A 27,005-nucleotide genomic window follows, 5' to 3' on the forward strand; every position below is an offset into this window, starting at 1 on the left:
TATTCAGGTAATTTCATTTAATACATCTTCCATTTTTCAGAGGGGAAAATTTTATTTTTATTAAAATAATGCTTATATTAAAAAGCTAATAAAAAAAAAACTCCAACCTCACTCTTCCTTACCCTTGATTCCTACTTCTTGGTTATTTCTTCTTTTTAACTTCTAAATAAGACGTGTATCGTGTTTTGTTCACTTTTAGATGCTATTCATTCCTTTTTTATTGTTGAAGGTGAGGAGGCAGCTTTCTTATTCAGCCTTTCTGTGCCTTGGTTCCTTCACCTTTAAAGGGGTGAGGAATGTCCGGCCCACGGGCCGTATACAGCCCACAGAATCATTTGCTCTGGCCCTGCCAAGGCGGGTGCAGGCGGGACTTGAAATTCAATAAATCTAGGAGCTCATTTCACAGCTAATTTTTAAGTTGTTAATTTTGTATGGCCCAAGAATGATGCTATAAATATCCAAATGGCCCTTGGAAGAAAAAAGGTTCCCCATCCCTGACTGAATAAAATGGGAACAATAATACATCTACCTCATAGGATTGATGTAAAGATCAATTAAGAGTGTGCGTGTGTGTAGTACTTAGAGTACTGCCAGACACATACTACATGCTCAGTATTAATACGCCACCAAACACAAACACATGCCCCTCCTGAACTATAGTCTCCCCTATATAGTTTAATCACAATTTCAGTTAAATACATGTTTGCTGTTGAGTGTGAAGATTACATACTGTCCCCAGCTAAGCCAAATATAAACAATGATTACAGTTCCTCTCACAAATTTTGTTTGTCCGAGAATTGTAATTGCCTAATTTTTTTTCATTCACTTAATTTTATCCATATATTCTACTAACTCATAAAACTCCCAGTAAGAGTTACAAATCTGCTCCCAGTGCACTCCCACACCCCAAATGCTGCTTTCTTTCCCCCGAGACATCTAGGTCATAGCTCCCGTCCTCCTGCTCCACTGTGGTATGCTTCTCCAGGCCTGATGTGAGCTCATCCGAGGGCTTCTCTCCCTCTCCCTAGATCCCCTTTACACCTGTCAGCTGTCCTCTCTCCTGGTATTACGGTCCCTCTGTTTGGGCTGCTCTCTCACGTGTCCTCCCCGCCTTCTGAGAGAGGGCACGTGGGTGATGCATTTTTTTGAGACTTTGAAGGTCTCAATGTATCTTCATGCGGGGCCTTTACACCTGGTTAATAGTCAGGCCGGGCATAAAGTTTGAGGTTGAAAGTCATTGTGAGCTCCATGATTTTTGTTGTTTTTTTCAATCCTCACCTGAGGATATTTTTTCCATTGCTTTTCAGAGAGAGTGGAAGGGGGGGGGGGAGAGAGAAACATCGATGTGAGAGAGACACATTGATTGGTTGCCTCCCATACACACCCCGACCAGGACTGGGGTTTGAGCCTGCAACCGAGGTATGTCCCCTTGGCTGGAATCAAACCCGGGAACCGCCATAACCCTGACTTCAGAACATTAGAATATTTAACGCCCCCTCCCCTATTATAAATGAATATACTGGCACTCTGAACCACACATCCATTTTGGTTGGCTAGTTAGCATGAAATAACCCCAAGAGACTGCTCAGTTCTAACAGCACTGTAGAAAAAAAGTTGACTCTAAACCAATAATGGAAAAGGTGGTTCCGGCCACAAGTGGATTTTATTTGGCTTGCAGGGGAAGGGGAAGAGAAAGGGGAGGGGAGAGGTGGAGAAAGAGGGGAGGGAGGGGGCATGGGTCTAAAATATCCAGATATTTCATATAAAAATACATATTCCCAGCTTCTCTTGAAAACTCTGAAGCTCTACACTGGGCCTACACCGGCACCAAGTAAAACTGGGCAGTGAAAAGGCCAGAGCTTGGTTTAACATGGGACATTTGCTTTCCAGCGCATCACAGACCAGCCACTTCTTTCTATTTCCCCAACACCGAGGCCAAGAGTCAACTGCCGTCTCCCCTTCCGCTTGCAGCGCTGTTGGCCTCACCAACTCCAAACAATAAAGAACGCCATCCAGGATGGGAAAGGGCGGGTTTTTTGTGTTTTTTTTTAAGTTAAGTACAATCCTCTCTTGGCATTAACACAGTAAAACAAAGCTCGAATCCAAGAAATCAATTTACCTTAATCTGAGTCTGTTCGATTGACTTTTCCCATATCTGCTGATCATATGCTCCAATCTGAAACAAGGAGCAGGCTATTTAAACGGTGCAAAGGAAATGCTTTTCTTTAAGCTCAAACCTCACGAAAGCCGTAAGCTAGTTAAAACATCAATATGCTTCTCTGGAAAATGTCTGTGGCTGCTCAGAGTTCGAGTGAACTGAGGATCTGTGGCGACCCCCGGAAAACGTTTCCAGTTCTTAAGGGAAACTGGGGCGGGTACAAGGTGGGGGGCGCGGGGCTCGGCGCCGCCGCCCGCAGGGCCGTCGGAGCCCCGACGTCGGTTTCAGGTCTGAAACCGAGCCCTCTGGTCAGCAGCAAAGTTTCACAGCATTTCTGGGGCACTGTGGATGTGGCCTGAAGAAGGGGGGTGACTTGAACATCTCCCTGGGGGGCCTGGAACTGGCTTTAAAAGACCTAACAGCCTGGTCCACCAGCCCCTCCATGCACGTTGAGAAATCACCTCAGAACCCCCGGGGGAAACGAGCCCGACAGCTCCGCGGGAGCCCAGAGTGCGCTTTACCCGTGCCCGGCACCGGCATTACCTTCTTCTGGTACCACGAGATAGCATCTCTCTCACTCGAGGCCATCTGGGTCGCCAGCCTGAGCGCGGGGGGTCCCTGAAAGGGAAGAGGAGCCGGGCTGAGCGCGGCTGCCGCGGGTATCGCCCCGGTCCGGGCGGGACTCAAAAGCCGCTTCTCTCAGCCTCTCCCGGAGCCGCTCCGGTTCGCAGGCTGTGGGCCGCGAAAAAGAGAAACAAAGGAACCCGAACCGAGGCAAACCGCGCGGCCTGTGGCGCAGCGGCGGCCGCACAGGCGCCTCCGCGATGTTTTTACCCGAGCGTGTCCCCGGGCGCGGGGAACGGGGAGGGGAGGCGTCCGAGGGGACCTGCCACCTGCCCCCTCCCGCCCCTCCCCCCCGCCCGGCGCCCGCTCTCACCTGGCGCCCGCTGCCCCGCGGGCCGGCGGCCGGGACCGTCGCGCTCAGTGGCCCCGGCCGGGCCGCGAGGCTGGGGGCGAGGCGGCGGGCCCCTCAGGCCGCATCTTCCCCCGACGCGGCGACGCCGGCCGGGCCGTTACCATGGAGACCGCGGGGGCCGCCTTCCGCCCAGCGCCCGGAGGGGGACAGTCTGTGGCCACAGACCCGGGGTCCTCCAAGCCCGACCTACGGGGTCAACGGAGTGACCCTCGAATAAGCAGGGGCGGGGGTTCGCAGGGTCCCCCGTCTCGGCGGCGGGAGCGAAGGCTTCGCGCCCGGTGGAGAGCCAGGTGCCGAGGCCCCGGGCCGGGAGGCGGCCGCCTCGGGACCCCGGCGCGTCCTCGCGGGCGGGCGGGCGGTGACTCTGCGGCCCGGAGCGGGGCGACGGGGGCGACGGCGGCGACGGCGGACCCCGGGCGGCCGGGCGCGGCTTCCGCTTTCCGGGTTTCGCCGCCGAGGTGGCTCCGCCCCCGCCCCGGGCCGCCCCGCGCGAGCCTCGGGCCGGGCTGCGGGAGGCGGCGGCCCCCCCGGAGGGAGTCGAGGCCGCGAGCGGCTGCCCCGTCGCCCTGCGGGGCTGGCTTTCCCGGCGGGGGCCTAAGGGAGGTCGCTCGGATAGGCCGACGGCTCCCGGGTCTGTCTTTGTGCTCCGGTGTTTACGACGCGTGCTCCCGAGCCGGGCGCCCCGGTGCCGCCTCTGCGGGAGCCAAGGCCTCCAGGGCCCGCGGGGCCGGGACACGGGGCCTGGCCGCCGGCGGCTCGGCCACCTCCAGCCTCCCCCGCCCGGAGCCCGGCTCCGGGGTGCTCAGGAGGGGGGGACGCGGAGGGCCCAGGCTTCGGGGGACCGGGGCACTTTCCCAGTGGGGCGGGGACGTGGTGGCCGCGAGAGCCGCTCCCAGGGGGAGAACTGAAGCCGGCGGACGGACGGACGTAGGGAGAAGGAACAGCCGCTTCCTAAAGGGGCGATTTGGGATATGCAAGGTTCTAGGCCGCTTTCCTCCTCTGCCCGGCTGCGGGTTGCTGTCATTAATGACAGGCTGACCCCCGACAGCCGGCTCACCTCACCTGAAGCAGGGTCCTGCTCGCCCAGCACGTGGCATTTGGGTCAGACAAAGCGAGCAGATAATGGTCAGACTGCCTACCACTTCGGAAAACCTAAGTAGGAGGGGTCTCGATGTTTTGCAGAGCCTTCCAATCATGCATTAAGTCGACTTCAGCTGGACATTACCCCCATCTTACCCAGGAGGACAATCGAGAGGATAAATGTGCCGCCCACGGAGAATTGAGCATGACTTCACCCAGGCCTATTTTTATACTGCACATTGGCAGTGGTTTCCTTTCCGCTTTTGCTTCTTGACAGCTTTTCGCTTCTAGGCTAAACATTACAATTCTGTTGGGTTTCAAAGACAAGTGGCCAACTTAAAAAAAACAAAACAAAAAACCTGGATAAATGACAAATGAAAAAGTCATTCTTTGTGTGTCTAAATATTTGCCTTAAGACATAAATTATGTAAACAGCACTTTTACTTCATTACTTAGCACTAGAAAAAGGCTTCTGGGGGAGTTTGTGGAAGAACCAAATCAGGTAGATCACATCAGGGAGGAGCAGCCCATAGCAAATACTCTTCCACCAGCATCTTTTCACTTCTCAGTGCTTCCTAAGGCTGCCACTGAACAAAGCATAGGCTTTGAAGCCATACATTAAGGACACCTGAAAACCATACACCACCTTGATGAACTGCCTTCAGATCCCTGCTCCCGCTAAGGATCTTGGGCAACTTGTCAACCTAACGAGCCTGCTTTCTTACAGGTACTATGCAGATTGTCTTAATTTCCCACGCAAGGCTGTGAGGATTGAGATACCCTCATGTTAAGTGTCTGGCCCACCAAAGTTACTCAAAAAACACCAGTTCCTTTCTTTTCCTTTACTCCTCAGAACCAAAGATTACCAGTGCTTCGGAGAGGTCCCTCAGCTGAAGAGATCACAGAGTTCAGTGAAAACAGATGAGGGAAAAACCCACTGCGTTGTCCATACATCAAGGACACCTGAAAACTCTATACACCACCTTGATGAACACGGCATGCATGCACTTAAAAAACATCACCACCAGCAGAATAAAAACTTAAGAGTGTCCTCATAAGTAGATATAAACCAATTTAAGCAGCAGGAGACATAACTGCCTGAAATGCCAACCGTGGTTTTTCTCCTTCCCCAAAACTAGTTGTATTTCAGTATGGATGGGATTTTCTCCAGATACCATGACTTTTTCTAAAATATTAGTGACAGAGGACATAGACGGGGGGATTAAATACGTTAAAAACAAGTTCCAAGTAGCTTAGGATTCACATGTGCTATTCACTTTATCATGAAACATCAGTAAAGGACAAATCAGACTTTGTTTATTAAAAAAATACTTTACAGGAAAAAAAAAACCTCTATGCATTCCATTGTCCTATTTTACAAAGAAATAGCTTAACAATTTAACACACTTAGACAGCTACAAAAAAGCACTGTGCTAAAAGATTATTCACACAAATTTAGATTTAAGACTATTCATTTAAAAACTTTTTAAAACACTTGTTAATGTCAATAAACAAACTAAGGCCACACAACGCAAATAGTCCGCCAGGCAAATTATACATTTCATCTATATGCAAAGACCTCTTAGATAAATTAAAGCCACAGGAAAAAAAAAGTCTTAGCTGCCAATCAAAATGGAGTTTAGTCACAAAAAAACACTATTACATGAAAATTTACAACATGTGATAGAAGTAGTACATAAGTATTTCTTTAGAGAGAATTGAAAAGTGCTATCTTAAGAGACAGTGGTCTCAACTACATGCACAAGTGGATCCTAAAAAATTTATGAAGAAAATGGAAGGCCATAATATTTATGGAGAGATACTTGCTTTTAAAGCAACAAACTTTCAGCATGAGGATAGGTCCCTTATATGCTAAAGCAAAACAACTCTTGTACATTTCCTCTAACTTACTGCATGACCAATAAATACAGCTACCACCTGTTTTTTTAAAAAATAAAAATAAAACTTAGCAGAAATATGAACCTCTGGCATGTACTAGTGGAAAGGTTCTTTTTTAAACACCTGCAGCAATGACAAAACAGATTTCTTAGAAAGACACAAACTCAATTATCCTGAAGGTATAAACAAATTTTTCCTGGCAAATACAGATGAAACTATTATGGGCTAACATTAATGATCCAGAATATATTCACTAAGGGCTTTCTTGAATTTTGGAGTCGTTCCTAAATTTCATTCTAGACAATATTTATAGAGGGAAAGGCAAGAAGCAAAAGTTTCTCCAGTCATTACGTGTGAACTTTATGCCTCTTAAGACCGATTCGAGATGATGCAAGACACCTTTCCTAAGGTTTATTAAAGAATTTTATTTAATAAGCTCCTTTTTCTACTACAGGAGCTTGTAATATCAGTCATCTGATAGTCCAACTGTCTCTAAGGGGAAAGGGCACCTTTCAAAAGTCTTTAAAAATAATGAAGTGCCAGTGAAACAAATTGTTAAGTGCTGACTAAGCAAATTAATAAACATACAATTAAGCCTAGGAATTCCTTCTTAAAGAGTTAAAACTTTGAAGGGGAAAACTCATATGTAGGTTATTATTATTGCTTTATGAATTTGGGATACCTCTTTGAATCCTAGCATATCTTGGTATAATTATAGAATGACTTCTGGGGCAGGGGGAAGACTTTTGTCCTTATTAGTGAATACCATAAAATCATTCTAGTTACTAAGTTAGAAATATTCACATATTGGGTCCTTTCCATAAGCACATTTAAAAATATGTGCTCCACAAAATACTAAAACTTATAACCACATTCTGCAAGTAATCTCAAAGAGTTGGCACAACGGGTAAGTTACCAAAAAGGAAGATCAGCTTAAATTTCAGTTACAACTTCACTGCCATCAATACTTCACAAATCAGAAGACGCCAGTTTGCTCCATGCCTCACTCCACCAAACCAAATAATGATTTCAGAAAGTTGCAATCATTTGTATCACTAAACTAGGATACAGCTTTGAAAGCAGTAAGAAACTCAAAACGTGGGCTTTTATATTCCTCAATCTTTAAAGCATGCTATTAAAATCTAATACTCACTCACATAGGACATTCAGGTTCCAGATACATTACTAGCTAAATGTTTCTCTCTCCATCCTATTGCAATTCTAACATACAATGAATTTATTATTAGTACATGATTTTAAACATTTTTATACTCTTTTAATGTGTTTATATGGGAGGTGAGGGTTTATTCGAGGAAAACGGGGATTTGCTTTTGATTGTAGGTCTTTGCAGATCCGCTGGTTCCTGAGTGATTAAACACAGTGCTGGCTGTCAGGAGACAGTCTCATTGTTTATTAGCAATGACCAGCTTAGATGACAGATGGCATCTGCTGGATGGCAAGTGGGAGATGGGGAAATCGGATCTTGGAAGACAAGAAAAATCAAAATAAAAAAGTTTTTGCTTTAGCAACCTTGTTCTTCATGATTATTTTAAAAAACAAATGTTGCCTGAGAAGAATTTTACTTTGCACAGCCTAGTAAAGCTCTATGAAATTCTTCTGGACAGAAAAACAAAAACAAGAAAGAACCCAAACCCACATACTTTGTGATTAACCCCTCCCTCATAACAAAAACACCCTTAAAGGCAGGTCCCTTAAAAACTAGTCTTGATAAACTAGAATTTACCCTAGAATTTATACCCAAGATTTAAAAACACCCCTGCAATAATCACATGACTTTTCATACCATTCTAATTACCTTATTTACAGAGATAACTAAAACCAACATCACTTCCAATTCATAAATGGTTTACATCAAAATGTTTCTCTATTTGTCTTTACCCTTTTTAACAGAGAATACATACATATACATATATATAAGGAATAATACAGATTCTAACTAATCACTGCAGTATTTGCTGATGGTTACTTTTCTATCGGTTTACACAGTGACCTCTATACTTTGCTAATATGCATTTAACTACACAACAATATTGCACAAAGTAATATTTATATAAGATTTAACCTATTTCAGAATATTTTAGAGAAAATTCGTATTTGATATTTCATAAGATGCAGCTAAGTTTTCTTGGTGACAGACATAATAGAGCAGCATCTTTTTTGCCTATGTTAATGTAAATATTCCAAATCTCACCCTCCAGGAAAGAAATCTCCAAATTGCACTATAACCAGGTAGATATAAGAACCTGGCCTTAGGTGTGGGGAGTACTCTTCCTTTTATAAACAAAAGGCCTACAGTATTATTAACCAAGAGAAAATAGAATGTGTATCACACACATTAACATTCTAAAATAACAGAAAGACTACACTATATGAGCAGTGCCTGTTTGAAAAAAACACAAATTTAAATACTCAGGCACTAAGCACTGGGCCACCTGAAACTTAGGATGAAGTCTAGTGCCATATCCTTTATTGGAAAGTAGCAACACAGAGTCATAGTAAATCAGCTCCAGTATTCACCAGTTAAAACTGTGAATTGAAATGTCTCCACAGTAGATCTTTATCACGAAGAGGTTGGTGCCAGGTGACAAAAAGTTCTTCCTAAATTTCATGCACAAAATATGGCAGCCTCATCACAAAGATTGAGCTCATTCTCTAAGTTTGATACTCCTGAGCAGCTTAGGAGCAAAAGCATCCACACTAAGTGTGAGGATGCCAGGAAGTGGAACAATAGAGTATCAAGTCGACATCTCTTTTACCCAAAATATCTTCCATAATTACCGTGTATTCTAGAAAGATTAATGAACCATGGGTAATGAATGACCAAGGACTATTCATCTTTAGGTATTTTTAATTGAAATATCCGCTGGGCTTTAAATAACAGACACAAAGAAGACAGTTTGGATCAGAAAGTGCTGTGCTTTCTCTTTTGTTAAGAAACCAGAGTGTCACTGAATTTCCTTAAAACTACCTGTTCTTAGGGTTGGAACTAAATAACTTACTTGCCTTTGAGTGAGATGCAGGAACTTCTTCCTGCAACCGAAGCCATTTTTACTGTAGAAATGGAATCTGCCATAAAGACAGAGTACTAAACCATAAACCTGATCTTCTCTATCATAAAAACAGCAAATATGGCAAGAGACAAGATCAAATTAAGGGAAGTGAATAATTTACCAAAAAAGAATCTGTTATTCCAGAGTCATTTTGATTTGAAGAAGAGATTGAATTATTACCTCACACCTTAAAACAGAAAGTAGCAGCAGACCCACTATTACATACTGTACTAACGGGATAAGATACAACTCTTAACTTTGCATAATCTGTGTAAAAAAGATATGCTTGACATTTGTGGAATGTCATTTCTCTTTATAGAATTATAGGCAAGATTTCTCCAATAAAACTTAACTTAAGCCAGTTATAAAACTATAACTTCACATCAAAATTTAAAAAAGTTAAAAAATGTGTTTGAATATGTACATATCACACAGGAGTGCTTGGATGTTCCTGTAGCTTGTGTTGCTGCTCAGAGTCCAGTCTACTTTCCACCTTTAAAACCGGCTGTGTCGTCTGGTCTTGCTGCAGATTAAGTTCTGACGGAGGTGGGACAGACGATGAAGCAGCTGTGAAGAGCTGCATCTCTGAGCATGCTTCTTCAGGTTCAGTTTTTACCCTCACACACTGGGACTCGACTTCTAGCTCTCGCTTTCCACTTAAGTCACGGTCCACGTTAGAACTGCTCTCTGTGTTCTGAGTGGCTTCCGCAACAGGGTGGTACTGTTTAAGCCGTATATGCCAGGCCAGGCTGCACACTGCTGACACGGTCTTGAACTGATGAATGACATTTCTGGGGATGAAGTAAATGTCATTGTCGCACAGCTGAATCCTGGCATAACGAATGCCTTCCCGCCGCATTTGGTTTAGTTTAGCTTCATCCACCCACTGCACACACTGAAGAGAAGAAAAAGGTTGCATAAGACTTTAAAATAAATACCTATGTTAGTCAGATAAAAATCATATAATTAGCATAGGAAACCAGGAGGGCCAGATTAAAGCTAAGCAATACTAAATGATATACAGCTTTGAAATGTCCTGTAACGCTTGACAAACATTTTCCCTTATATTTTACTCTCTCTCTAGCAACAAAGGACAGGTTCAAGTCAGATGGGCCTAGGGAACCATTTAAATAAATATTCCTAAGTGCAGCTAAATATCAGTATGCTTTGCCACACAGAAGAGCAACATCTATCGGCTCCTCATCTCTCATCCTCTTGCAGGTGAGGGCACCCGGTGCGACGGGGTTAACGGCTGAGACTGCTCAGGCCAGAACCGAGATGCCTGGGCCTCCGTCCATCCCAGGCCCACCTGGCATCCCAAAGAGGAGAGGATTCTCAAGCACTCGGAGTGGGAAGCTGGGTGTTAATGATTTTCAACACACTCCACACACAGCCTTAACTAGTAACAAAATTAAATTCACCATCCCATATATCCAACTATAAGATAAAATGCAAAGTAAAATGGGTAAAGGTACTTATTTCCTATCTCACTCAAAGGGCAATAAAAAAGCAGGAGTTGTTACCTGGGAAACTGGAGGTTCGTGAAGGTCTAACTGAAGTCTCTGTACAACATCAGTAAAATCCTCAGCATGAAAACAAATCACATCTTTGGTTATGCGAGGCTGGTCACTCCTAAAATGAACAAAATTAAGTTTTAGAGACAATTGTCTCATAATGGAAAAGGAGGACAGCTTTCAGTTTTCCTGTTTCTGGAAATGCTGCTACTAGCACAGAATAGAGAGCTATAGCTCCCAAGGACAACACATACATTTGCTCCTGTAATCAACTTGAAAAGCTGTTTTAAAATAAGACAAGTAGGTTAGTTGTTACAAAACTAAAACAGTGATAAAAAAAAAAGTTTTATTCTGAACTAGTTGCATTTGCAATCCTCTTACCACTCTGTCCCACCATCTCAATGCCACCCTATAATGTCATTGTCAGCCACACAAATTATCAAACCCCTTCCAGTTTACAAAGTAGACAAGGGGGGAAAGCTGAATAATCTTTAACTTGAAATACTCAGATCAAACTCTACAATAATATTGACAGTCCTGGCATAAATATGAAAAACAAAGTAAAAAAAAGTTCTAAAATGGGCTGAATTCTATGTTCTGAGCTTTGTTAAAACTGTGCCCCAAATGAATGTAAAAGGGTGCAGCCATTATAAAAAAATGGTATGTGGCTCCTACGAAAATTAAAAATAGAATTACTGTATGATCCAGCAATTCCACTTCTGGGTATACCCAAAAGATGGGAAACAAGGACACAAGACATTTGTTCATAGCAGCCAAAAGGTGGAAGCAACCCAGGTACCCACTGATGGCTGAATGGATAAACCGAATGTGACATATACATATAATGCACTACTCTTCAGCCTTTAAAAGGAAGGAAATTGACACCTGATACAATATGGGTGATCCTTGAGGATATTATGCTAAGTAAAATAAGCAACAGAAAATTGTGTGATTCCACTGATATGAGACATTTAAAGTAGTCAAATTCACAGAAACAAAGTAGAATGATGGTTGTTAGCAGGAGCTGGGGGAGAGGAGAAAAGGGAGTTACTGTTTGTGGGTATAGTTTCTGTTCTGCAAGTTGAAAAAGTTCTGGAGATCTGTTTCACAACAATGTAAGTATACTTCACACTACTGATCTGTACACTTTCAATTTTGTTATGTCCAGTCAATTTTTAAAAACTTGGTCCCCAACCTTTCAAATTAAGAGTCTACATTCTTATATATTAACTAACCTTAGAGTTGAGTTCCATTAACTTACCATTCACCAAACTGTACAGCTTTCAAAACCCCAACAGCAGCCGTGCTCTGCCAGTCAAACCCCTGACCTACATGATCAGCATGAGCTCTTGTCCTGTCTTCAAAGAGGACTTCCCGGGGTTCACTGGTCCGAGGTAGGTACTGGAGATTTTTAATTTCATTCATTGATCTGGAGTTGATAGGGTTATGAAGTAAAGAGAAGAAAAAAGTATTAATAGTAAAAAGGCAAAAAAGTCAGCTCAGATAACAAATTTCAAATAAGAGAAGGGCTGAGGGAAATCAATGATTTTGATCATTAGCATTAAACACACTCTACTGTAATGGTTAATGTGATTACCTTCCTCTCTCAGTATGTCATAATATAGAAACTGTATCTTTGGCTCAAATACAGTGTTTGAATATATAAAATTTAGATGTCTAGCAACAGAAAATAAAATTCAAAGTTCAAGCCCTAGCCGGTTTAGCTCAGGGTTAGAGCATTGGCCCGCAGACTCAAGGGTCCTGGGTTTGATTCCGGCCAAGGGCATGTACCTCAGTTGCAGGCTCCATCCCTGGTCCTGGCTGGGGCAAGTGTGGGAGGCAACTAATGGATGAGTCTCTCTCACATCGATGTGTCTCTTTCTCTCCCCGCCCCCCCTTCCACTCTCTCTGAAAAGCAATGGGAAAAAATATCCTCAGGTAAAGATTACCAAAAAAAAAAAGTCATCACTGTGATGACTGTGTAATGAGTAGACTGGACTGAAGGACTGACCATTAGAAGATTTATTTAAGATAGCTCTTCAAATAATCTAGAGGTTCAAACTGTGTTCAGGTCTCAATCATTTTTATAAACAATCGACTAAAAAAAGTGTTTTTGCCTTTTGAGAAGAATAATTATTTACCGTCGTCTTTTGAAGGGTGACTTTGGCATATCTGCTGTAGGGATCATCTGCTCTCCTGGCCTTACCCACATGATAGGCCCATCGTCACTCTGGGACCGACACTGGAGTCGGAGGCTAGAAAGTGTACCCCAGGGCAAAGTCATCTAGAAGTCAGAAGAATGAGTCACATTAAAAAAAATTTTTAGATTATTTATAAGGTAACCATCCCACCCAAAAGAAAACTCTAGGAAGTTTATTTTGTGTATGCATACAAAGAAATAAATGTATTAGATAGTAACTTATATATACAAAAGAAAACCAAGTTAAATATTTTATAGCCATAATTTTCTAAACAAAACATTTCTATTCAAAACACAGGGTAAAATTTTGTATTAACAGCAAGGTTAGCTTAATACTTTTTAATGAAAAGTATCTACTTAGGTAATTATCAGAACTTCAATAATATGAATTAACACTCACTTTCAGAAATGGTGACTCTTCTAACATATCAAGGAACTCTGGGAAATAATCACCAACTTCTTCATCTACTGCTCCAACAAGACTTATCTGCCGCATAGGACCTGCTCGGTAGGTGCCACAGCAGTATGTCCTGTTGACCTGGGATAAAACGAAAGAGGGGGAGAAAGGACTGAAGGTATACTATAACATAATTGACGAGTCAGAATAGGCCATTGTTTCCAATGTTGCTATTTCTTCTATATATTAAGAACTCAATGGTCAGTACCTTGGACAAAGTCAACAGTTACAGAAAAGCATCCACACACACTGACAAAAACATTGATATATGTTCCACAACCGAAATTTCAAGGTGCAAGTTAGTCTATGGTCACAACATCTCAAGGAAATATTGAAGACATTAAGATATACTTAAATTTCTCTGAAAATAATAATTTTTGAACTCCGTAAACACTTCAAAGTGACCTTTAATTATGGAAAATCAGTAAATAAACAATAAAATTGGCAGAGCACACCATGGTCAAACTAATCCTCCATATTCAGATTTTACTCCCTACCTTGAAAGCCTTCACATCAGGCCAGATAGCAGCTGGCTGTTATCCAACCCAGTCTTCCATTACTTCCATATAAGATCCTTCACCCTAGGCAGGCTCATCTTTTTCTCTAGCCTACTGATGGCAAAGTTATTTCTTTCTACCTGCAATGATTTTTCTCTTGAACCTGCCCTATTTGGAATGTCCTATTTGCTGTCAAACTGTATGTTATCTTTCAAAGATCAGTTCAAGACTTCTGTTCTTCTGGAAGCTTTCCTGATCATCCTTCATGATTTTTCCCTTTCCTGAAGTCTGATGTTACCTGCAAACACATAAACATTTTCTCTACATCAACTCTCTAGTACATTTAGGGCATATTCTATACAAATTTGTAGCCTGAAGAATCCTAGCATTCAAATGGAATCTACAAGTTAATATATTATTATATTGATATAATAATATCAGTATAATCTGATATTATTCTTTCAGTCATTTCATGATGTTCTTAAACTCCTAACTCCAATTCAGTCATACCTTTATAAGGTGGGTCCCTATTAAACACTCAAAACAAAATCAATTGCTACTGTTTTAAATACCACCTATTTTGCCTCAATAGAAAGCATAAATGACCATCTAGTATTTCTTACACAATTCTGTACTATTAGTTCTTTAGCAGCATTTTCTGAATCAACCCAGTATTTTTTTCCACAATTTAACATCACTGCCACGCATACACATACGCACAGAAAAAGGGTCTTAGATTTTGTTCTCAAATAGCAGAGATTTATTTTTTAAGTCCTTATAAATCTTTCCCCCAAGATCCCCTTAGGTGATCGCTAAGCAGCAACAGCCCAGGCCAGAATTACCTGGCATATATTTTACTCGAGTTACCTTCCATTCGTTTATCTGATCATCAAGCTATAAAAAGCCAGGGGAGGCAGACTGAGAAAGAGGATGGTCATGGGATACAGGGATAAGGAAGGGGAAGTAAAAGAGCTTTTCTAAGCATGTATCTAACCTTTCTCAGCCAGGCACCCTAAAAGGATTAAAGCAGATTTAACTTTCGATACCTGTTCTAAAAAATGTATGCTTTCATGCGCAACAAGAAACATCAGTCTCCCCCCAAATACCTCCCCCATTCCCAATTATCGGAAGTTCCTTTACCTAAAAAGGCTTCCAAATTATACATGATGGCCTCTTATTAGAGAAAATTCTAAAAACTTATCACAATTTAAAGCTCACATAACTCAAGACCAATCCTGAAGCACACTGCCTGTGGTAATTGGCAATTTACTTGGTCTGCTAGCTTTGAGATTATGCAGCTCTTAACGCATTATTAATTTGAAGAAATTCACATTACTTTAGATTTTGCACACAAAGTGAGACTGAATTAATATTTTTATATGACAATACTCCAGGTTTCCTAACTTAAAACCACTTAATGCAATAGCACTGAACTTGAAGACAACTTAAAATGCAAATACCTAGGATAAATAATATGTGACATAAAGTATCCTTTCCTATTTGGAAAGAAAAAGTAAGTAAACCTGAAAGGGGGAAATTGTTAAATATATGTTTGCTAAGGCTAGAAATGAAGTAACCAACTATTAAACTATGGTTTAAAAAAAAAGTAGTGGTAGTAGTAAAGCTGATTAGTGTGTCTATCACATGAGTAAAAATTTTTAATAAATGCTAATGTTTGTGCTGCATTTAAATCATTAATGGCACAGCTTAGAAGATGGACAGCATTTATTACCAGAAATCCCACAGGTACCAACTATGTGGCACTGATGCCAAACAAGCAAACTATGAATTATCCCCTAGTGTCTGACCTACTGTTTTTGTTTTTAGTAACAGAACTTGCTGGGCATACAGCTGAACTAGGCTTCTTGGCAGCTGAGTGTGGCCTGTGACTAGGTTCTGGCCAATGAGATGTTAGCACAAGTTATAAATACAATTTCCAGAGCATGTCTTAATAAGTAAGCAGACTGCTCTCCACTTCCTCTTTCTCTCTTTGGAGGGCCAGGTTCAACCATGCATATGACAACACCAAAGGGAATGGCAGAAGGAAAGCAGAATCCTGGGTGACCTCACGGAACACCTTTGGACTTATTACTCAAAAAACTTTTATTTTGTTTTGGCCACTGTCTGTGAGATCTCTTTGTTATAGTGGATTAGCCTGTATCTTGTATCTTGCATACTTGGAGCTGAGGGAGGCAATCCTCTGTGTTGCACAGATAACATCGAGATTATTATCTCCTGCTCTGGGCTGAAAAGAAAGTCTATAACTAGAGCACTCCCAAAAGAGAACTTGAAAACCAAACAAATTGGAGAAACAGTAAAGAAATTAAAAGTATTTAACTTGAAAAGATTAAAGCGAGGACACAATTTTCAAATATTTGGAGGTTTAGCACAGAAGAGTAGACTTAAATAACTTTAAATAAAGAATAGAAGTGCCCGGCCGGGTGTGACTCAGCAGTTGAGCGTCGACCCAGGATCCAGGCCATAGGGGTTCAATTCCCAGTCAGGGCACATGCCCGGGTTGCGGGCTCGATCCCCAGTCCGGGGCGTGCAGGAGGCAGCCGATCAATGACTCTCTCATTATTGATGTTTCTCTCTCCCTCCCGCTCCCTTCCTCTCTCTGAAATCGATAAAGATATATAGATTTTTTTTTAAAAAGAATAGAAGCTATAGGAACGCTTCTATCATTCACTAATAAAAGTTTACTGTAATTATATGTCATACACTGTCCTAAACACAGATACAGCAAACTAGACCCATTCTTGGCCCCTGGAAGCTTACAGTCTAGAAGGGAAAGGCAGACGCTAATCTAAACAAATACTTAAATTATAAACTGTGGCAAGTTTTCAGAATGGAGGGCATAAGCCGCTAAGAAAGGGAACATGGGATCGTGATCTAGGGGACAGGGTGTTTCTCAAAGTAACACTGAGCTAAAATCTGCAGACCAAGTTTCAAGGAAACAAAATCCCTTTCACCCTTTCCAGGGTCTAAAATAAATTAAATAAATAAATAAATAAATAAATAAATAAATAAATAAAGATGAGCCTGGGGAAATGAGCTGTAGCTGGATTATGGAAAGCCTTAAAGACACACTGAGAATTTTGGGGAATCACTAAACGAACTAAAGTCAGAAAAGGAAAGTTATAAGATTGGCCTTTATTTTGGGGGGGGGGGAAGAGGGGCTTGGTCTTTCTTGTTTGGTTTGGTTTCATTTTCTTAGAGGGGCACTGAAAGAGAAGAGACCAGTTAATAGGTTTCTGTAATATTCTAAATAAGAAACAACAGACTAAGCTAACAGCAGTGGCCCGATTGAAAAATAGATTTAAATCCAGGAGATAAAATTGTCAGGACTTGGAGAAGACTACATGTGATAGAAAAGAGAAAGGAATGTCAAGGACGTCTTCCAGGTTCCAGGTTTGCAACCAGATGGAGAAACCAAAGCAATCTGCATAATGATACATGCAATATATTACTCATAAAGTATTAAATCACATGCCTTTAGTAAAATCTGAAGGCAAAGTGGGGAGGACTATGACATCAAGGGGGGAAATACCTCTAAGAAAATAGTAGCCAGCTTTGCATGCATTCAAAAAATTTAATATATTTATAATATCTATAAAAGTTTAAACAATTATATGTGAATACTATATATATTGCTGTCAATAGGTATACAGTCCTTTAGATTAGAACAAGTTGTCCTGTATCAATTACTGAGAGTTAAGTTCAATTGTGCTCTTAATACATACACCTCCCTTTTTTTTAACTCCACCTGAGGATATGTTTATGTATTGATTTTAAAGAGAGAGGAAGGGAGAGGGGGAGAGAAACATCGACGTGACAGAGAAACATCAATCGACTGCCTCCTGCACACCCCCTACTAGGGATCGAGCCCACAGCCCAGGCATGTGCCCTGACTGGGAATCTAACCTGCAACCTCTCGGTGTACAGGTCGATGCTCAACCAAGCCACACCAACTAAGCTACATACACCTTTTAGTAAGTCATTTAAAAACTTAGAAGACAGCAGCTTTATTCATAATTTCCAAAACCTGAAAGTAACTAAGATGTCCTTCAGTAAGTAAATGAATAAACTGTGATACATTCATATATTGGAATATTATTCAGTGATCAAAAGAAATGAGCTATCAAGCCATGGAAAGACAGAGAAACCTTAAAATGTATTTATTAAGTGAAAGATGCCAATTTGAAAAGGCTACATACTACAGGGTGGGGTAAAGTAAGTTTACAGTTGTTCGTATGGACTATAATAAATAAATAATACAAGAATAAACTGTTTCACTTACAATTATAAACCTACTTTTGACATTCTTGAAAAAGACAAAACTATGAAAACAGTAAAAAGGTCAGCGGTTGGCAGGGATTGGGGGGGAGAATGAACAGGCAGAGCACAGAGGATTTTCAGGGCAGTGAAAATACTCTGTATGCTACCATGATGGATACAAGTCAAAGCCCACAGAATGCACACCACCAAGAGTGAATTCTAGTGTGAACTATGGACTTTGGGTGATTATAATGTGTCAGTACAGGCTCATCAATTGTAATAAATGTACCACTCTGGTAGGAGATGTGGATAATGGGGAAGGCTATGTATAGGTGGGGGCTGGGAGTATGTGGGAAAGTTCTGTACCTTCCCATCAATTTTGCTATGAGCCTAAAATTGCTCTAAAAAGTAAATTATTAAAATCAAAACTTAACACTAAGCTAGAAATACACTATATGGGAAACCCTGTGTGTGGAGGTGGGGGGAATAATTATTGCACAGAACTCACTTTCATGAAGAAACCTATTTAAGCTGATTATTTAAAAACCAGAAAGGAAAAAGCTAGCCAGCAATCGTCCTAACTTTGTGACCTGTGAAGAGAAAAGCATTCCTACTTTGACACATACAGTAAAAAATATGAGTCCAAAGTGAGATTATAAACTATACTTAGAATGACAGAAAAAAAGAACCAAACATACCATTTTCATGCTGTTTTTTATTTTATAAGCCTTCTTAAAATGTTTATTTTTCCTTTTAGATCACACACGGATGTGTAGTCCCTTAAGAGTTTCTCAGTTACCACCACGCTACAAAGCACCCTACTAGTTCTACTCTTAATTAGTCCACCAATTCACTATAAAATGTGAATGATATTAATCAAACATGGGAAGCACCTATAAGCCCATTTTAGGCCTTCCCACAACACACGATAAATGCAAGAAATAACATTTGTTGATTTTCTCTGGAAGAGTACATAGTACCATGTTATAGTAATAAAAGTAGCATTTATAAGAACTTCTAAATAAAGTTAAAGAGCTACTTAAAATACACACATTTGCCAGGTAAAGAGAAAAAACCCTACTACAGTAGACACACTCTTTAAATTAATTCCCTCTCTCCCTAGCACATACATATACACACCCTATTCTCCATATATACCCTTCAATTACGCAGTTGCTATACAGTGAAATTAGTCTCAGATGCTGATATTTAAAATAACTCCCCATTTAACTTCACTATATTTTTAGTGTTTTTGTTGCTTGTTTGCAACATATGTACAGAATTTAAGACCTACGGCCTTCCTGGTTCATGGACCAGCAACATCAGCAGCATCTGGGAGCTTGTTAGAAATTTAGATTATAAAGCCCCAACACAGACTTACAAAATCAAAAAATCTGCATTTTATGTGCATATTAAAATATGCTAAACCCTCACCTATAGGATTTAATACCATTCAAAGTCAGGAAAAAACAATTCCTCTTTGAGGAACAGCCATTCTTTAACCTTGGAAAAGGTCACAACCAGAATGTGATCTCCCTCACCTATAAAACAAAGGTTTGAAATGGTCCCCACCTACTCTAAAATCCTGTTAGTCCATAAAATGACTACAAGTATATTTGAATTGTTAATCAGTTTATCGGCTGCTATAGGATTTTTATAAGGAGGGGAGCCAAGTATTACATAATTATAGAATACTTCAAGTTTTAAAACCACTAAAAAAGTTTCCTAGTGCCAATAATTGCATGACATAATACTTAAGGAAAAAAATCATAAATTATATTATTCCTAAAAATATATATATATATTTATGTATTTTAGAGAGAAATACATTTCTAATTTTTCTCCATTAACTGACCAAAAGATTCCACAAACACTTAAATGTTTTGGTCAAAACTGTTATTTAGCCAATGACTATTTAAAACTAATTAGACCTGAAAAATCCTACAGAATTATAAAAATACCATACTGTAGTCCTTTAGATTAAGAACTCACACTTTACAAAGTTGTCCTTGCATCAACAGCTGAGAGTGAAGTCATCAAATTTGAGGATCAGCTTGGGGCTTCAATTGATACTTATGAACTTACCTCCTTTGGCGTCAGAATATTTAAGTTTTATAAAGTACTTAAAGAAAAAAAAATCACCTATATGTGCATCCTAGCTTTGTGACTACAATAGTTTAAAAATATAAAAATAATATAAGCTACAGGTTTTCTTGCATAGAACAAATTACATTTTACTTCCTCCAGCTAATGGCGATGAGTTTACAGTAGTGTTTCTCAAACTCTAATGTGCATGTGAATTACCTGAGCATCTTGTTAAAATGCAGATTATGATTCAGAAGATGTGGTTAGGGGTCTGAGAGTGCATTTCTAGCAAGCTCCCTACTGATGCCAAATTCAAATTCATACACAGAGCACACTTTAAGCAGCAAGCTTCTTTAAAAAAATTATAATTCACCATATTAAGATGGCTATGGTTTGCAAAGCACTGGTCTTGATAATATTTCCAATTCAATTCCCAACTGAGCAACCTAACACTCTCCCATCCTTCTCTTACTTGCTCTCTTATGTGGGTATGATACTTAATCACTCCATCATTCATAAAAGCCAGAAAACTTGTCATCTGAACTTCCTTCTACCTCTCTGCCTTTTCTTCTCTCTTCTCCTGTTCCTTATTTTTACACATGGGTGCATCATAGGATTCGGTTCTCCACTTTATCTCTTTTCCATTCTAACACTGTCCCTGCATCACCTATATGCCAATGGATTCAACTTCTGCATCTCCAGCCTAGACACATCTCCCAATCTTAAATCCACATACTTAATTACCTAATAGACATGTCTAACCATAGTCTTCACAGGTACCTCCAACACAAAAGATCTCAACAGAACTCCTCAACACCTTCCACCCCCAAGCCAGCTTTCTCAACCCTATGTTGACTTTGTGACCAGCACCATCAGCCCGTTGGCAAAATCATACCTTAAGGCCCTATCCTTGCCCCTCACCAAGCACAAATAATCCCATCTTCTACTCATTTCTCAAGTTTCATTCCTTCCTCTCTAGCATCAACATCAATTTTGACACAAATCATTTCTGTCTGTTACCACAGTAACCTAACCAATCTTGCTTCCAATCTCATCCTCCACACTACTGTGTAATCTTTGCAAACATAACTTGATAACATGCCTCTATTAAAATTCACCAATGATTCCTCATTACGTTTAAGAAAAAGTACTATTTTTTTTTTTTTCTTCAGCATGTCATGTAAAGCTCTTACCGCTCTTGATTTTGTCTATCTCTCTGGTCTCAACTCTCAACATCCCTTAAGTCAGCATGTATTCTTGCCATTATGTGTATCAAGCTATTTGCAGCTCCCTGAAAATGCTACATTCTTTAATGTCCGTGTTTGCAAAGGTATTATTCTTTTAATGCCCTTATTAAGCTGAGTACTAATCTTTCAAGACTCGACTCAAACATTCCATGCTTTAAAATGCCTTTTCTAATCACCTGAGTCTGAGTAAGGCAGCATCACAAATGATGCTCCCTCTCACAACTGATTTCCCCATGTAGACCTCTACGCTATTACTTGTCAAACTGTTACAATCGCTGGTTTATTCATCTCTTCCACTGGACTGAGCTCATCGATTAGTCCTTTTAAGAACAGAACGTGCAGTGCATGGTAGGTTCTTAATAAATGTTTGCTGAACAAACTATCTCGAAATATACTCATGAATAATTATTATGTCTACATATTTAAATTATAACTTCCAATAATTGCGTCTCTAAGGTAATAAAAAATTTACATCACTTTATTTTTGGCTTAACAGAACTTGGTAAGACTTCACAAAACACAGAAGTCCAAAATACCTAAGTTATTCACTTAATTCCCAATAATCCTAAGGCATTTGTTAAAAATATTAGAATAGCCTTCCAAATATTGTCTTAAACAGAGATATTTTAATTTCACTCACTATAGTATTGGACAAATAAAAGCACTAGTCACTTCTCCAACAACCAAAGGAAGGAAGGAAGAAGTATGGTAAAATGATTCACATCTTGTTCAAGTGGCCTAGTTGGCACCCTGACTTCTACATACTAGTTACATGACCTTGGATAACAATAAACATCTCCAAGCCTCAATTTCTCTGATGCAAAACACAGATAAAACTCTTTACCTACCACCACAAGAGCTGTGCTTAAAATATTCAGATGAATGTGAAAGCATTTCTACAAACCACGAAGTGCTAAATAAATCTGAACTACTGTGTTAGCTTCCATTCCAATGTCTGCCAACGATTCCACAGATGCAAATTTAAAGTTTCTTAGGCTACACCAACCTCCACAACCATCTCATACTTCTCTCCAGTGACTCAAAATTCGTAAATAAAACGAAGTTCCAGGATCACCAAAGCATGAGACTTAGTAGTTCTCGCTATTCTCATGGGGCTGAAGTGTTTACTGATATCTAATTCTAAAACAGCCTGATATGTTCTTAAAAAGTGGTTGTTTTATAAATACTGAAGGAAATCTCAAGGTAAGTTGTTGGCACAGTCACTGAAATCTCAGCTCCATTAGAAAGTTAACCAGAGGACAAAAATCAGCAGGGAATGTGCGGCGCTGGCCCTCGGCAGCCTGGTCCACCACAGGCCAACGCGGGAGCCAGGAAGCCACCGTCACAAAACCAGGACTCCCCCACATGTTTCTGCACTACCTCTCAAATATGCTTGCTGCCTACCAATCAGAGGGGAAAATTTACTGCATCTTTCTAAACTAAAAAAATGATAAGAGCATATTAATTCTGCTCTCAACAATATCTTTCTTCGTTAAATAGGGACTTATGGGGACTATGGACAATATTAGGAGAACTGTTTTCAGTCCCTTCTGCAATATTGATAAAAATAGGATCCCTTAAACTCCAAGGGGCTACACTCCTTTGGGGAAAAAAAGGAAAAAGAAAAAACAAAATCTACTACAAAAGTCAGCACTTCGGTACCTGATTGTGGTAACAAGGCCAAAATCCAAGGCGAAGCCCTTTATTGCACATCGTGTTCCAACATCTTGGGCAGCCCCATCTTGCGACCTCTCCAGATTGGCTGCTCCTGCTCTCTCTACTGCAGAGAGAACTTCAATTAGAGAAATTCTGAAGCTCATAAATCTAAACTGGATACTCCCCTCACTGGAGGCAAGGATGGTAAGAATCACTAAAAGGATTCAAGTTAGAGGAGATTTCATATGGAAGTGGCTTGAAACCACATAATGCAGAGAGCCGAGAGTCTTATGGGGCAAGAATCTATTTACCTAAAAATCTTTAAAAAAAAGAATGGCAGCAAATTATTAACCTGAAATAAACAGGTTATATAACCATAAATTTCTAAGAGTATAACATTCTCCAGGAAACTTGTGTAGAATTTGTTATCTATAACATAAACTTATAGCTGACCATTCTTGTTCGTAATCTTTATAAGAAAAGCAAGAAAAAACCCTAGGAAATACTATCAACTTCATTGAAAAAAAAAGTTTGGTTTAAAACCACTGGTTAGGAAGGAGAGGTTTCCCTGCTGACTTAAGCCTAGCTGCCCAAGCAAGGCTTCAGAAAATGTCTTCAACGACAAGAGTGCACAGGCAGGAGCAGCTATGGCGGTCTTCCTAGCGACACATAAAGGAGGTCTGTTTATGGGCTAGACTGCCAACAAGTTACTGAAAGAAAAACGAGAGCAAAAACCTGGCAAATAAATAGGCCAATGCCTTCATGTGTTTTAATATGACACAAAAAGTTAAGTTGACTAAAATTACCTTGAAGCTACCAGATCTAATCACACCATCCACACTAGCATTACCTGATCTGTGGAAGAATGAATTCGTTTTCAAGCTGGATTTCCATGAAGATGTGTAATCGTGTATTACAGGTATAAAGCATTTCTTAGACCAAGCAAATAATATGCCACATCCCAAACAACTTCAGCAATGAGGACTTTTCAATTAATGAAATAAACAATTTGAACCACGTTCATCACCATGAGTTTTTATCAAAGTGTGCTGGCATATGCGATGCAACAGAATGGGGACACTGCCGCTGAGATGCTGTGACTGTACTTACTAAGTAATTTCACAATGATTTCACCTTACCTGAGTGTGAAAATTTGAAATGGTGGTTGTTTCGATATCTTTCTTGCCCAGAATTTCCATTTTCACTGGAGTGTTGGGGAAATTAAAAGCAAAATAGTCCAAGAAGTCCGGGAGATAGGCAGCCGCTCCATGCACTATTGCTAAAGCATAGTAAGCAGCATTTTTCTCATTTTCACTGAATGTCAAAGCAAGAAACTCCTCAGAAAATCTCTCCATCTCCATTGGAGACAAAAATGAGAGTTCATCCATGTAAGCATGAAGGATGAGAGCACCCCCATTGGACTGGTGTTCCTCATGAATAAAGTTGCTAAATTTAGTACCTGTTTTTAAGAAATTTCTACGAATAGAATGCTCCTGGTGGGTCACAAAAGGTGTTTGCACTCCTTGGGGTACCCGATATTCTTGCATGCCCAAGTTTAATCGGCACAGCTGTTCATCTTTCAGATACCTGAAGGACTCCTTATTAACTCCTGAAGTGCTGTTCACTTGTCCTTGGGTGAGGATTTCCTTACTGATGCGCGTCAGGCCAGCACAAACAGTCTGTACTTCCTTATTGTACATTTTAAGGCGTCTTCCTCGCATGTCTTCTCGGTGTTTCTTTTTCTTTTTCTTCTTTATTTTCTTCAAGACAAAATCATCCGCTCTCTGGGTTTTACCATTTTCATCTGGTGTTTCTGGCCACAATAATTAAAAAGAAGTTAGTTGCCAGGTCTAGTGTCAACATACAAACTTCTAAGGTGCTTGATCTCAAATTAAATAGCCTATTCTCAGTTTCTATGAATTTGCCAATACAGCTTACATGTTTATAAAATGAGTAACACAGAAATCTTAAAATACAATAATATTCTGGGTTGAAGGTTACGCTAGGGCAGATAATGCAAAGGTCAGCATATAATTTTAATATGACCTGCAATCAAAAAACTAAAGGAAATACAGACATAATTGATTTCACATACGCCATACAGTATGGTGACCAATGTAAAACCTACATTGAAGCCTGTCATCTTTTGCTGTCAGTCTACACATGATGATGACACATAGAGGTGAGTCAAGCAAAGGCAAATTAAGCTGTAAGACAGCATTTCACCTACCAAGTTGACAAAAAAGATATTTTTTCTGGCATTCTCATATTACTGGAAGTATATGCTGGTACAACTTTCCTGAAGGGCAACTTGGTACCCTCCAAAATTATTAGGTACCAAAAGCCTTGAAAATATAATTCCCAGACCCAAAAATTCCACTTCCAAGTAAAAATTACCTAAGAAAATAACTTTAGATACATAAAAACATCCATGACAGTGTTATTTAGGGAATCCCCTAAATGTCTATTAATAGGATATTGATTAAACTCTGGTACTTGTATATGATAAAATACTACCCAACCATTATAAATCATATTATAGATGAAAAGAACTGACAAATTACAAGATTACAAAATGTTTACATTGTCACTGTTCTAGAAAGCCATCTCTTAGTAACTCTTCTCCACTCAATTTGGACACTACTCCTACAATGTGTGTCCTTATTACCGTACTTCCCATCACAGCACTTACCACATTCAGTGCTATTATTTAATTTTCCACCTTTCCTCTAAACTGTAAGCAATCTAAAGTCAGATATACATTTCTTCCCTGAGCATCTAACACATGTATAATTTTATCCTATTTTTATAATATTAGACATTCCTTTATTCAAACATTTATTTAGTACCTACTATATACCAAAGACACTTCTGGGCACTAGGAATGCAGTATTAACTAAGAAAGACACGATCCCTACTCTCTTGGACCTTACAATCTAGCTGTACAAGAAAAAGAAAGTTATCAGTAGGTTACTAGATGCTGGGGAAGCTCTCTTGGGAGGTGACATTTAGACTGAGTCCTAAATAATGAGATAACACAAGCATGTTTTTGAGAGGAAAGTATTCCAGGGAGAAGCAAAGTACCTAAAGAGAGAAAAATTCTGACTTATCTATACATATTTCGTATACATACAACACAGAAAAATACCTGAGAAATATATACCAAAGTGTTAATAATCCTATCTAGGCTGGTAGGATTATAAATGTCTAGCTTTCTTCTTTTTTGCTTATCTGTATTTTCTAATTTTCTACAAAAACATATCATAACTAAAAAACTTATTATTAATTTTAAGGGATTGTCATGGATTGACAAACCCAAAATAGAATGGCATCTTTTATTTACTAGTCGGAACATATACCTAGCAAGAATTCTTTAGGATTAAATATCAGGTATAGTACTGACCAACCTTCAAGCATGGTGTGGTATTTACTGTATAGAATTTCCCCATCCAATAATAGTATTTCTGGCATGACAACGAATTCAGTGTTAAGACAGATAATCCTATTACTACACCTGGGAAGAACAAGTTCAATAAATTTCACAGTAAAAACTTTACTTGGTATATAATATGATAGTTGCAGTACTCTATACAAAATCATTCTAATCACCAGATATTACAGGTTATAAAATCTTCTAAAGAAAATATTTTAAAGTGCAAATCAAGAATTTAAAGTGACAGATACCAAATGATTTTCATTCTATTTAACACTTGCGTTTAAACAAAAAGAAAACCATTTGCAAACATCATATGCAATTAAACTGAGATCACTTAACAAAACATACATGTCATCAGATTATTTAAATTGGCAAGAGAAAAAGCAATCTTGTGTTCTACATACAACTAAATCTTTGAGAATTCATTAAAACACTTAGTAACAGTCATTTG

General features: G+C 39.9%; 2 protein-coding genes across 5 annotated transcripts in view; both read right to left on the reverse strand.

Annotated features, from left to right (window-relative positions):
- PHTF1 (putative homeodomain transcription factor 1) overlaps positions 1–2,776 on the reverse strand; it is a 30,441-nt gene extending 27,665 nt beyond the window's left edge. For all 4 annotated transcript variants that reach the window (XR_001604007.2, XR_001604006.2, XR_001604005.2 and 1 more), the window contains exons 1-2: positions 2,702–2,776; positions 2,120–2,176 (exon numbers count right to left, since the gene is read on the reverse strand). Coding sequence is in view for 1 of the 4 variants with exons in the window: in XM_016223347.2 (XP_016078833.2) it covers positions 2,120–2,176; positions 2,702–2,746 (102 nt within the window). In the remaining 3 variants the exon portion in view is untranslated. The remainder of the gene's footprint in view (positions 1–2,119; positions 2,177–2,701) is intronic.
- Positions 2,777–5,509: 2,733 nt separating this feature from the next.
- Positions 5,510–27,005, reverse strand: part of RSBN1 (round spermatid basic protein 1) — a 28,332-nt gene continuing 6,836 nt past the window's right edge. Inside the window, exons 2-7 of the mRNA XM_087827989.1 lie at positions 24,258–24,931; positions 13,299–13,436; positions 12,840–12,982; positions 11,960–12,127; positions 10,708–10,816; positions 5,510–10,079 (exon numbers count right to left, since the gene is read on the reverse strand). Coding sequence (XP_087684115.1) covers positions 9,612–10,079; positions 10,708–10,816; positions 11,960–12,127; positions 12,840–12,982; positions 13,299–13,436; positions 24,258–24,931 — 1,700 coding nt within the window. The 3' untranslated portion in view covers positions 5,510–9,611. The remainder of the gene's footprint in view (positions 10,080–10,707; positions 10,817–11,959; positions 12,128–12,839; positions 12,983–13,298; positions 13,437–24,257; positions 24,932–27,005) is intronic.

This window comes from Miniopterus natalensis, chromosome 19 (assembly GCF_054644295.1).
Source record: "Miniopterus natalensis isolate mMinNat1 chromosome 19, mMinNat1.hap1, whole genome shotgun sequence".
Taxonomy (NCBI): domain Eukaryota; kingdom Metazoa; phylum Chordata; class Mammalia; order Chiroptera; family Miniopteridae; genus Miniopterus; species Miniopterus natalensis.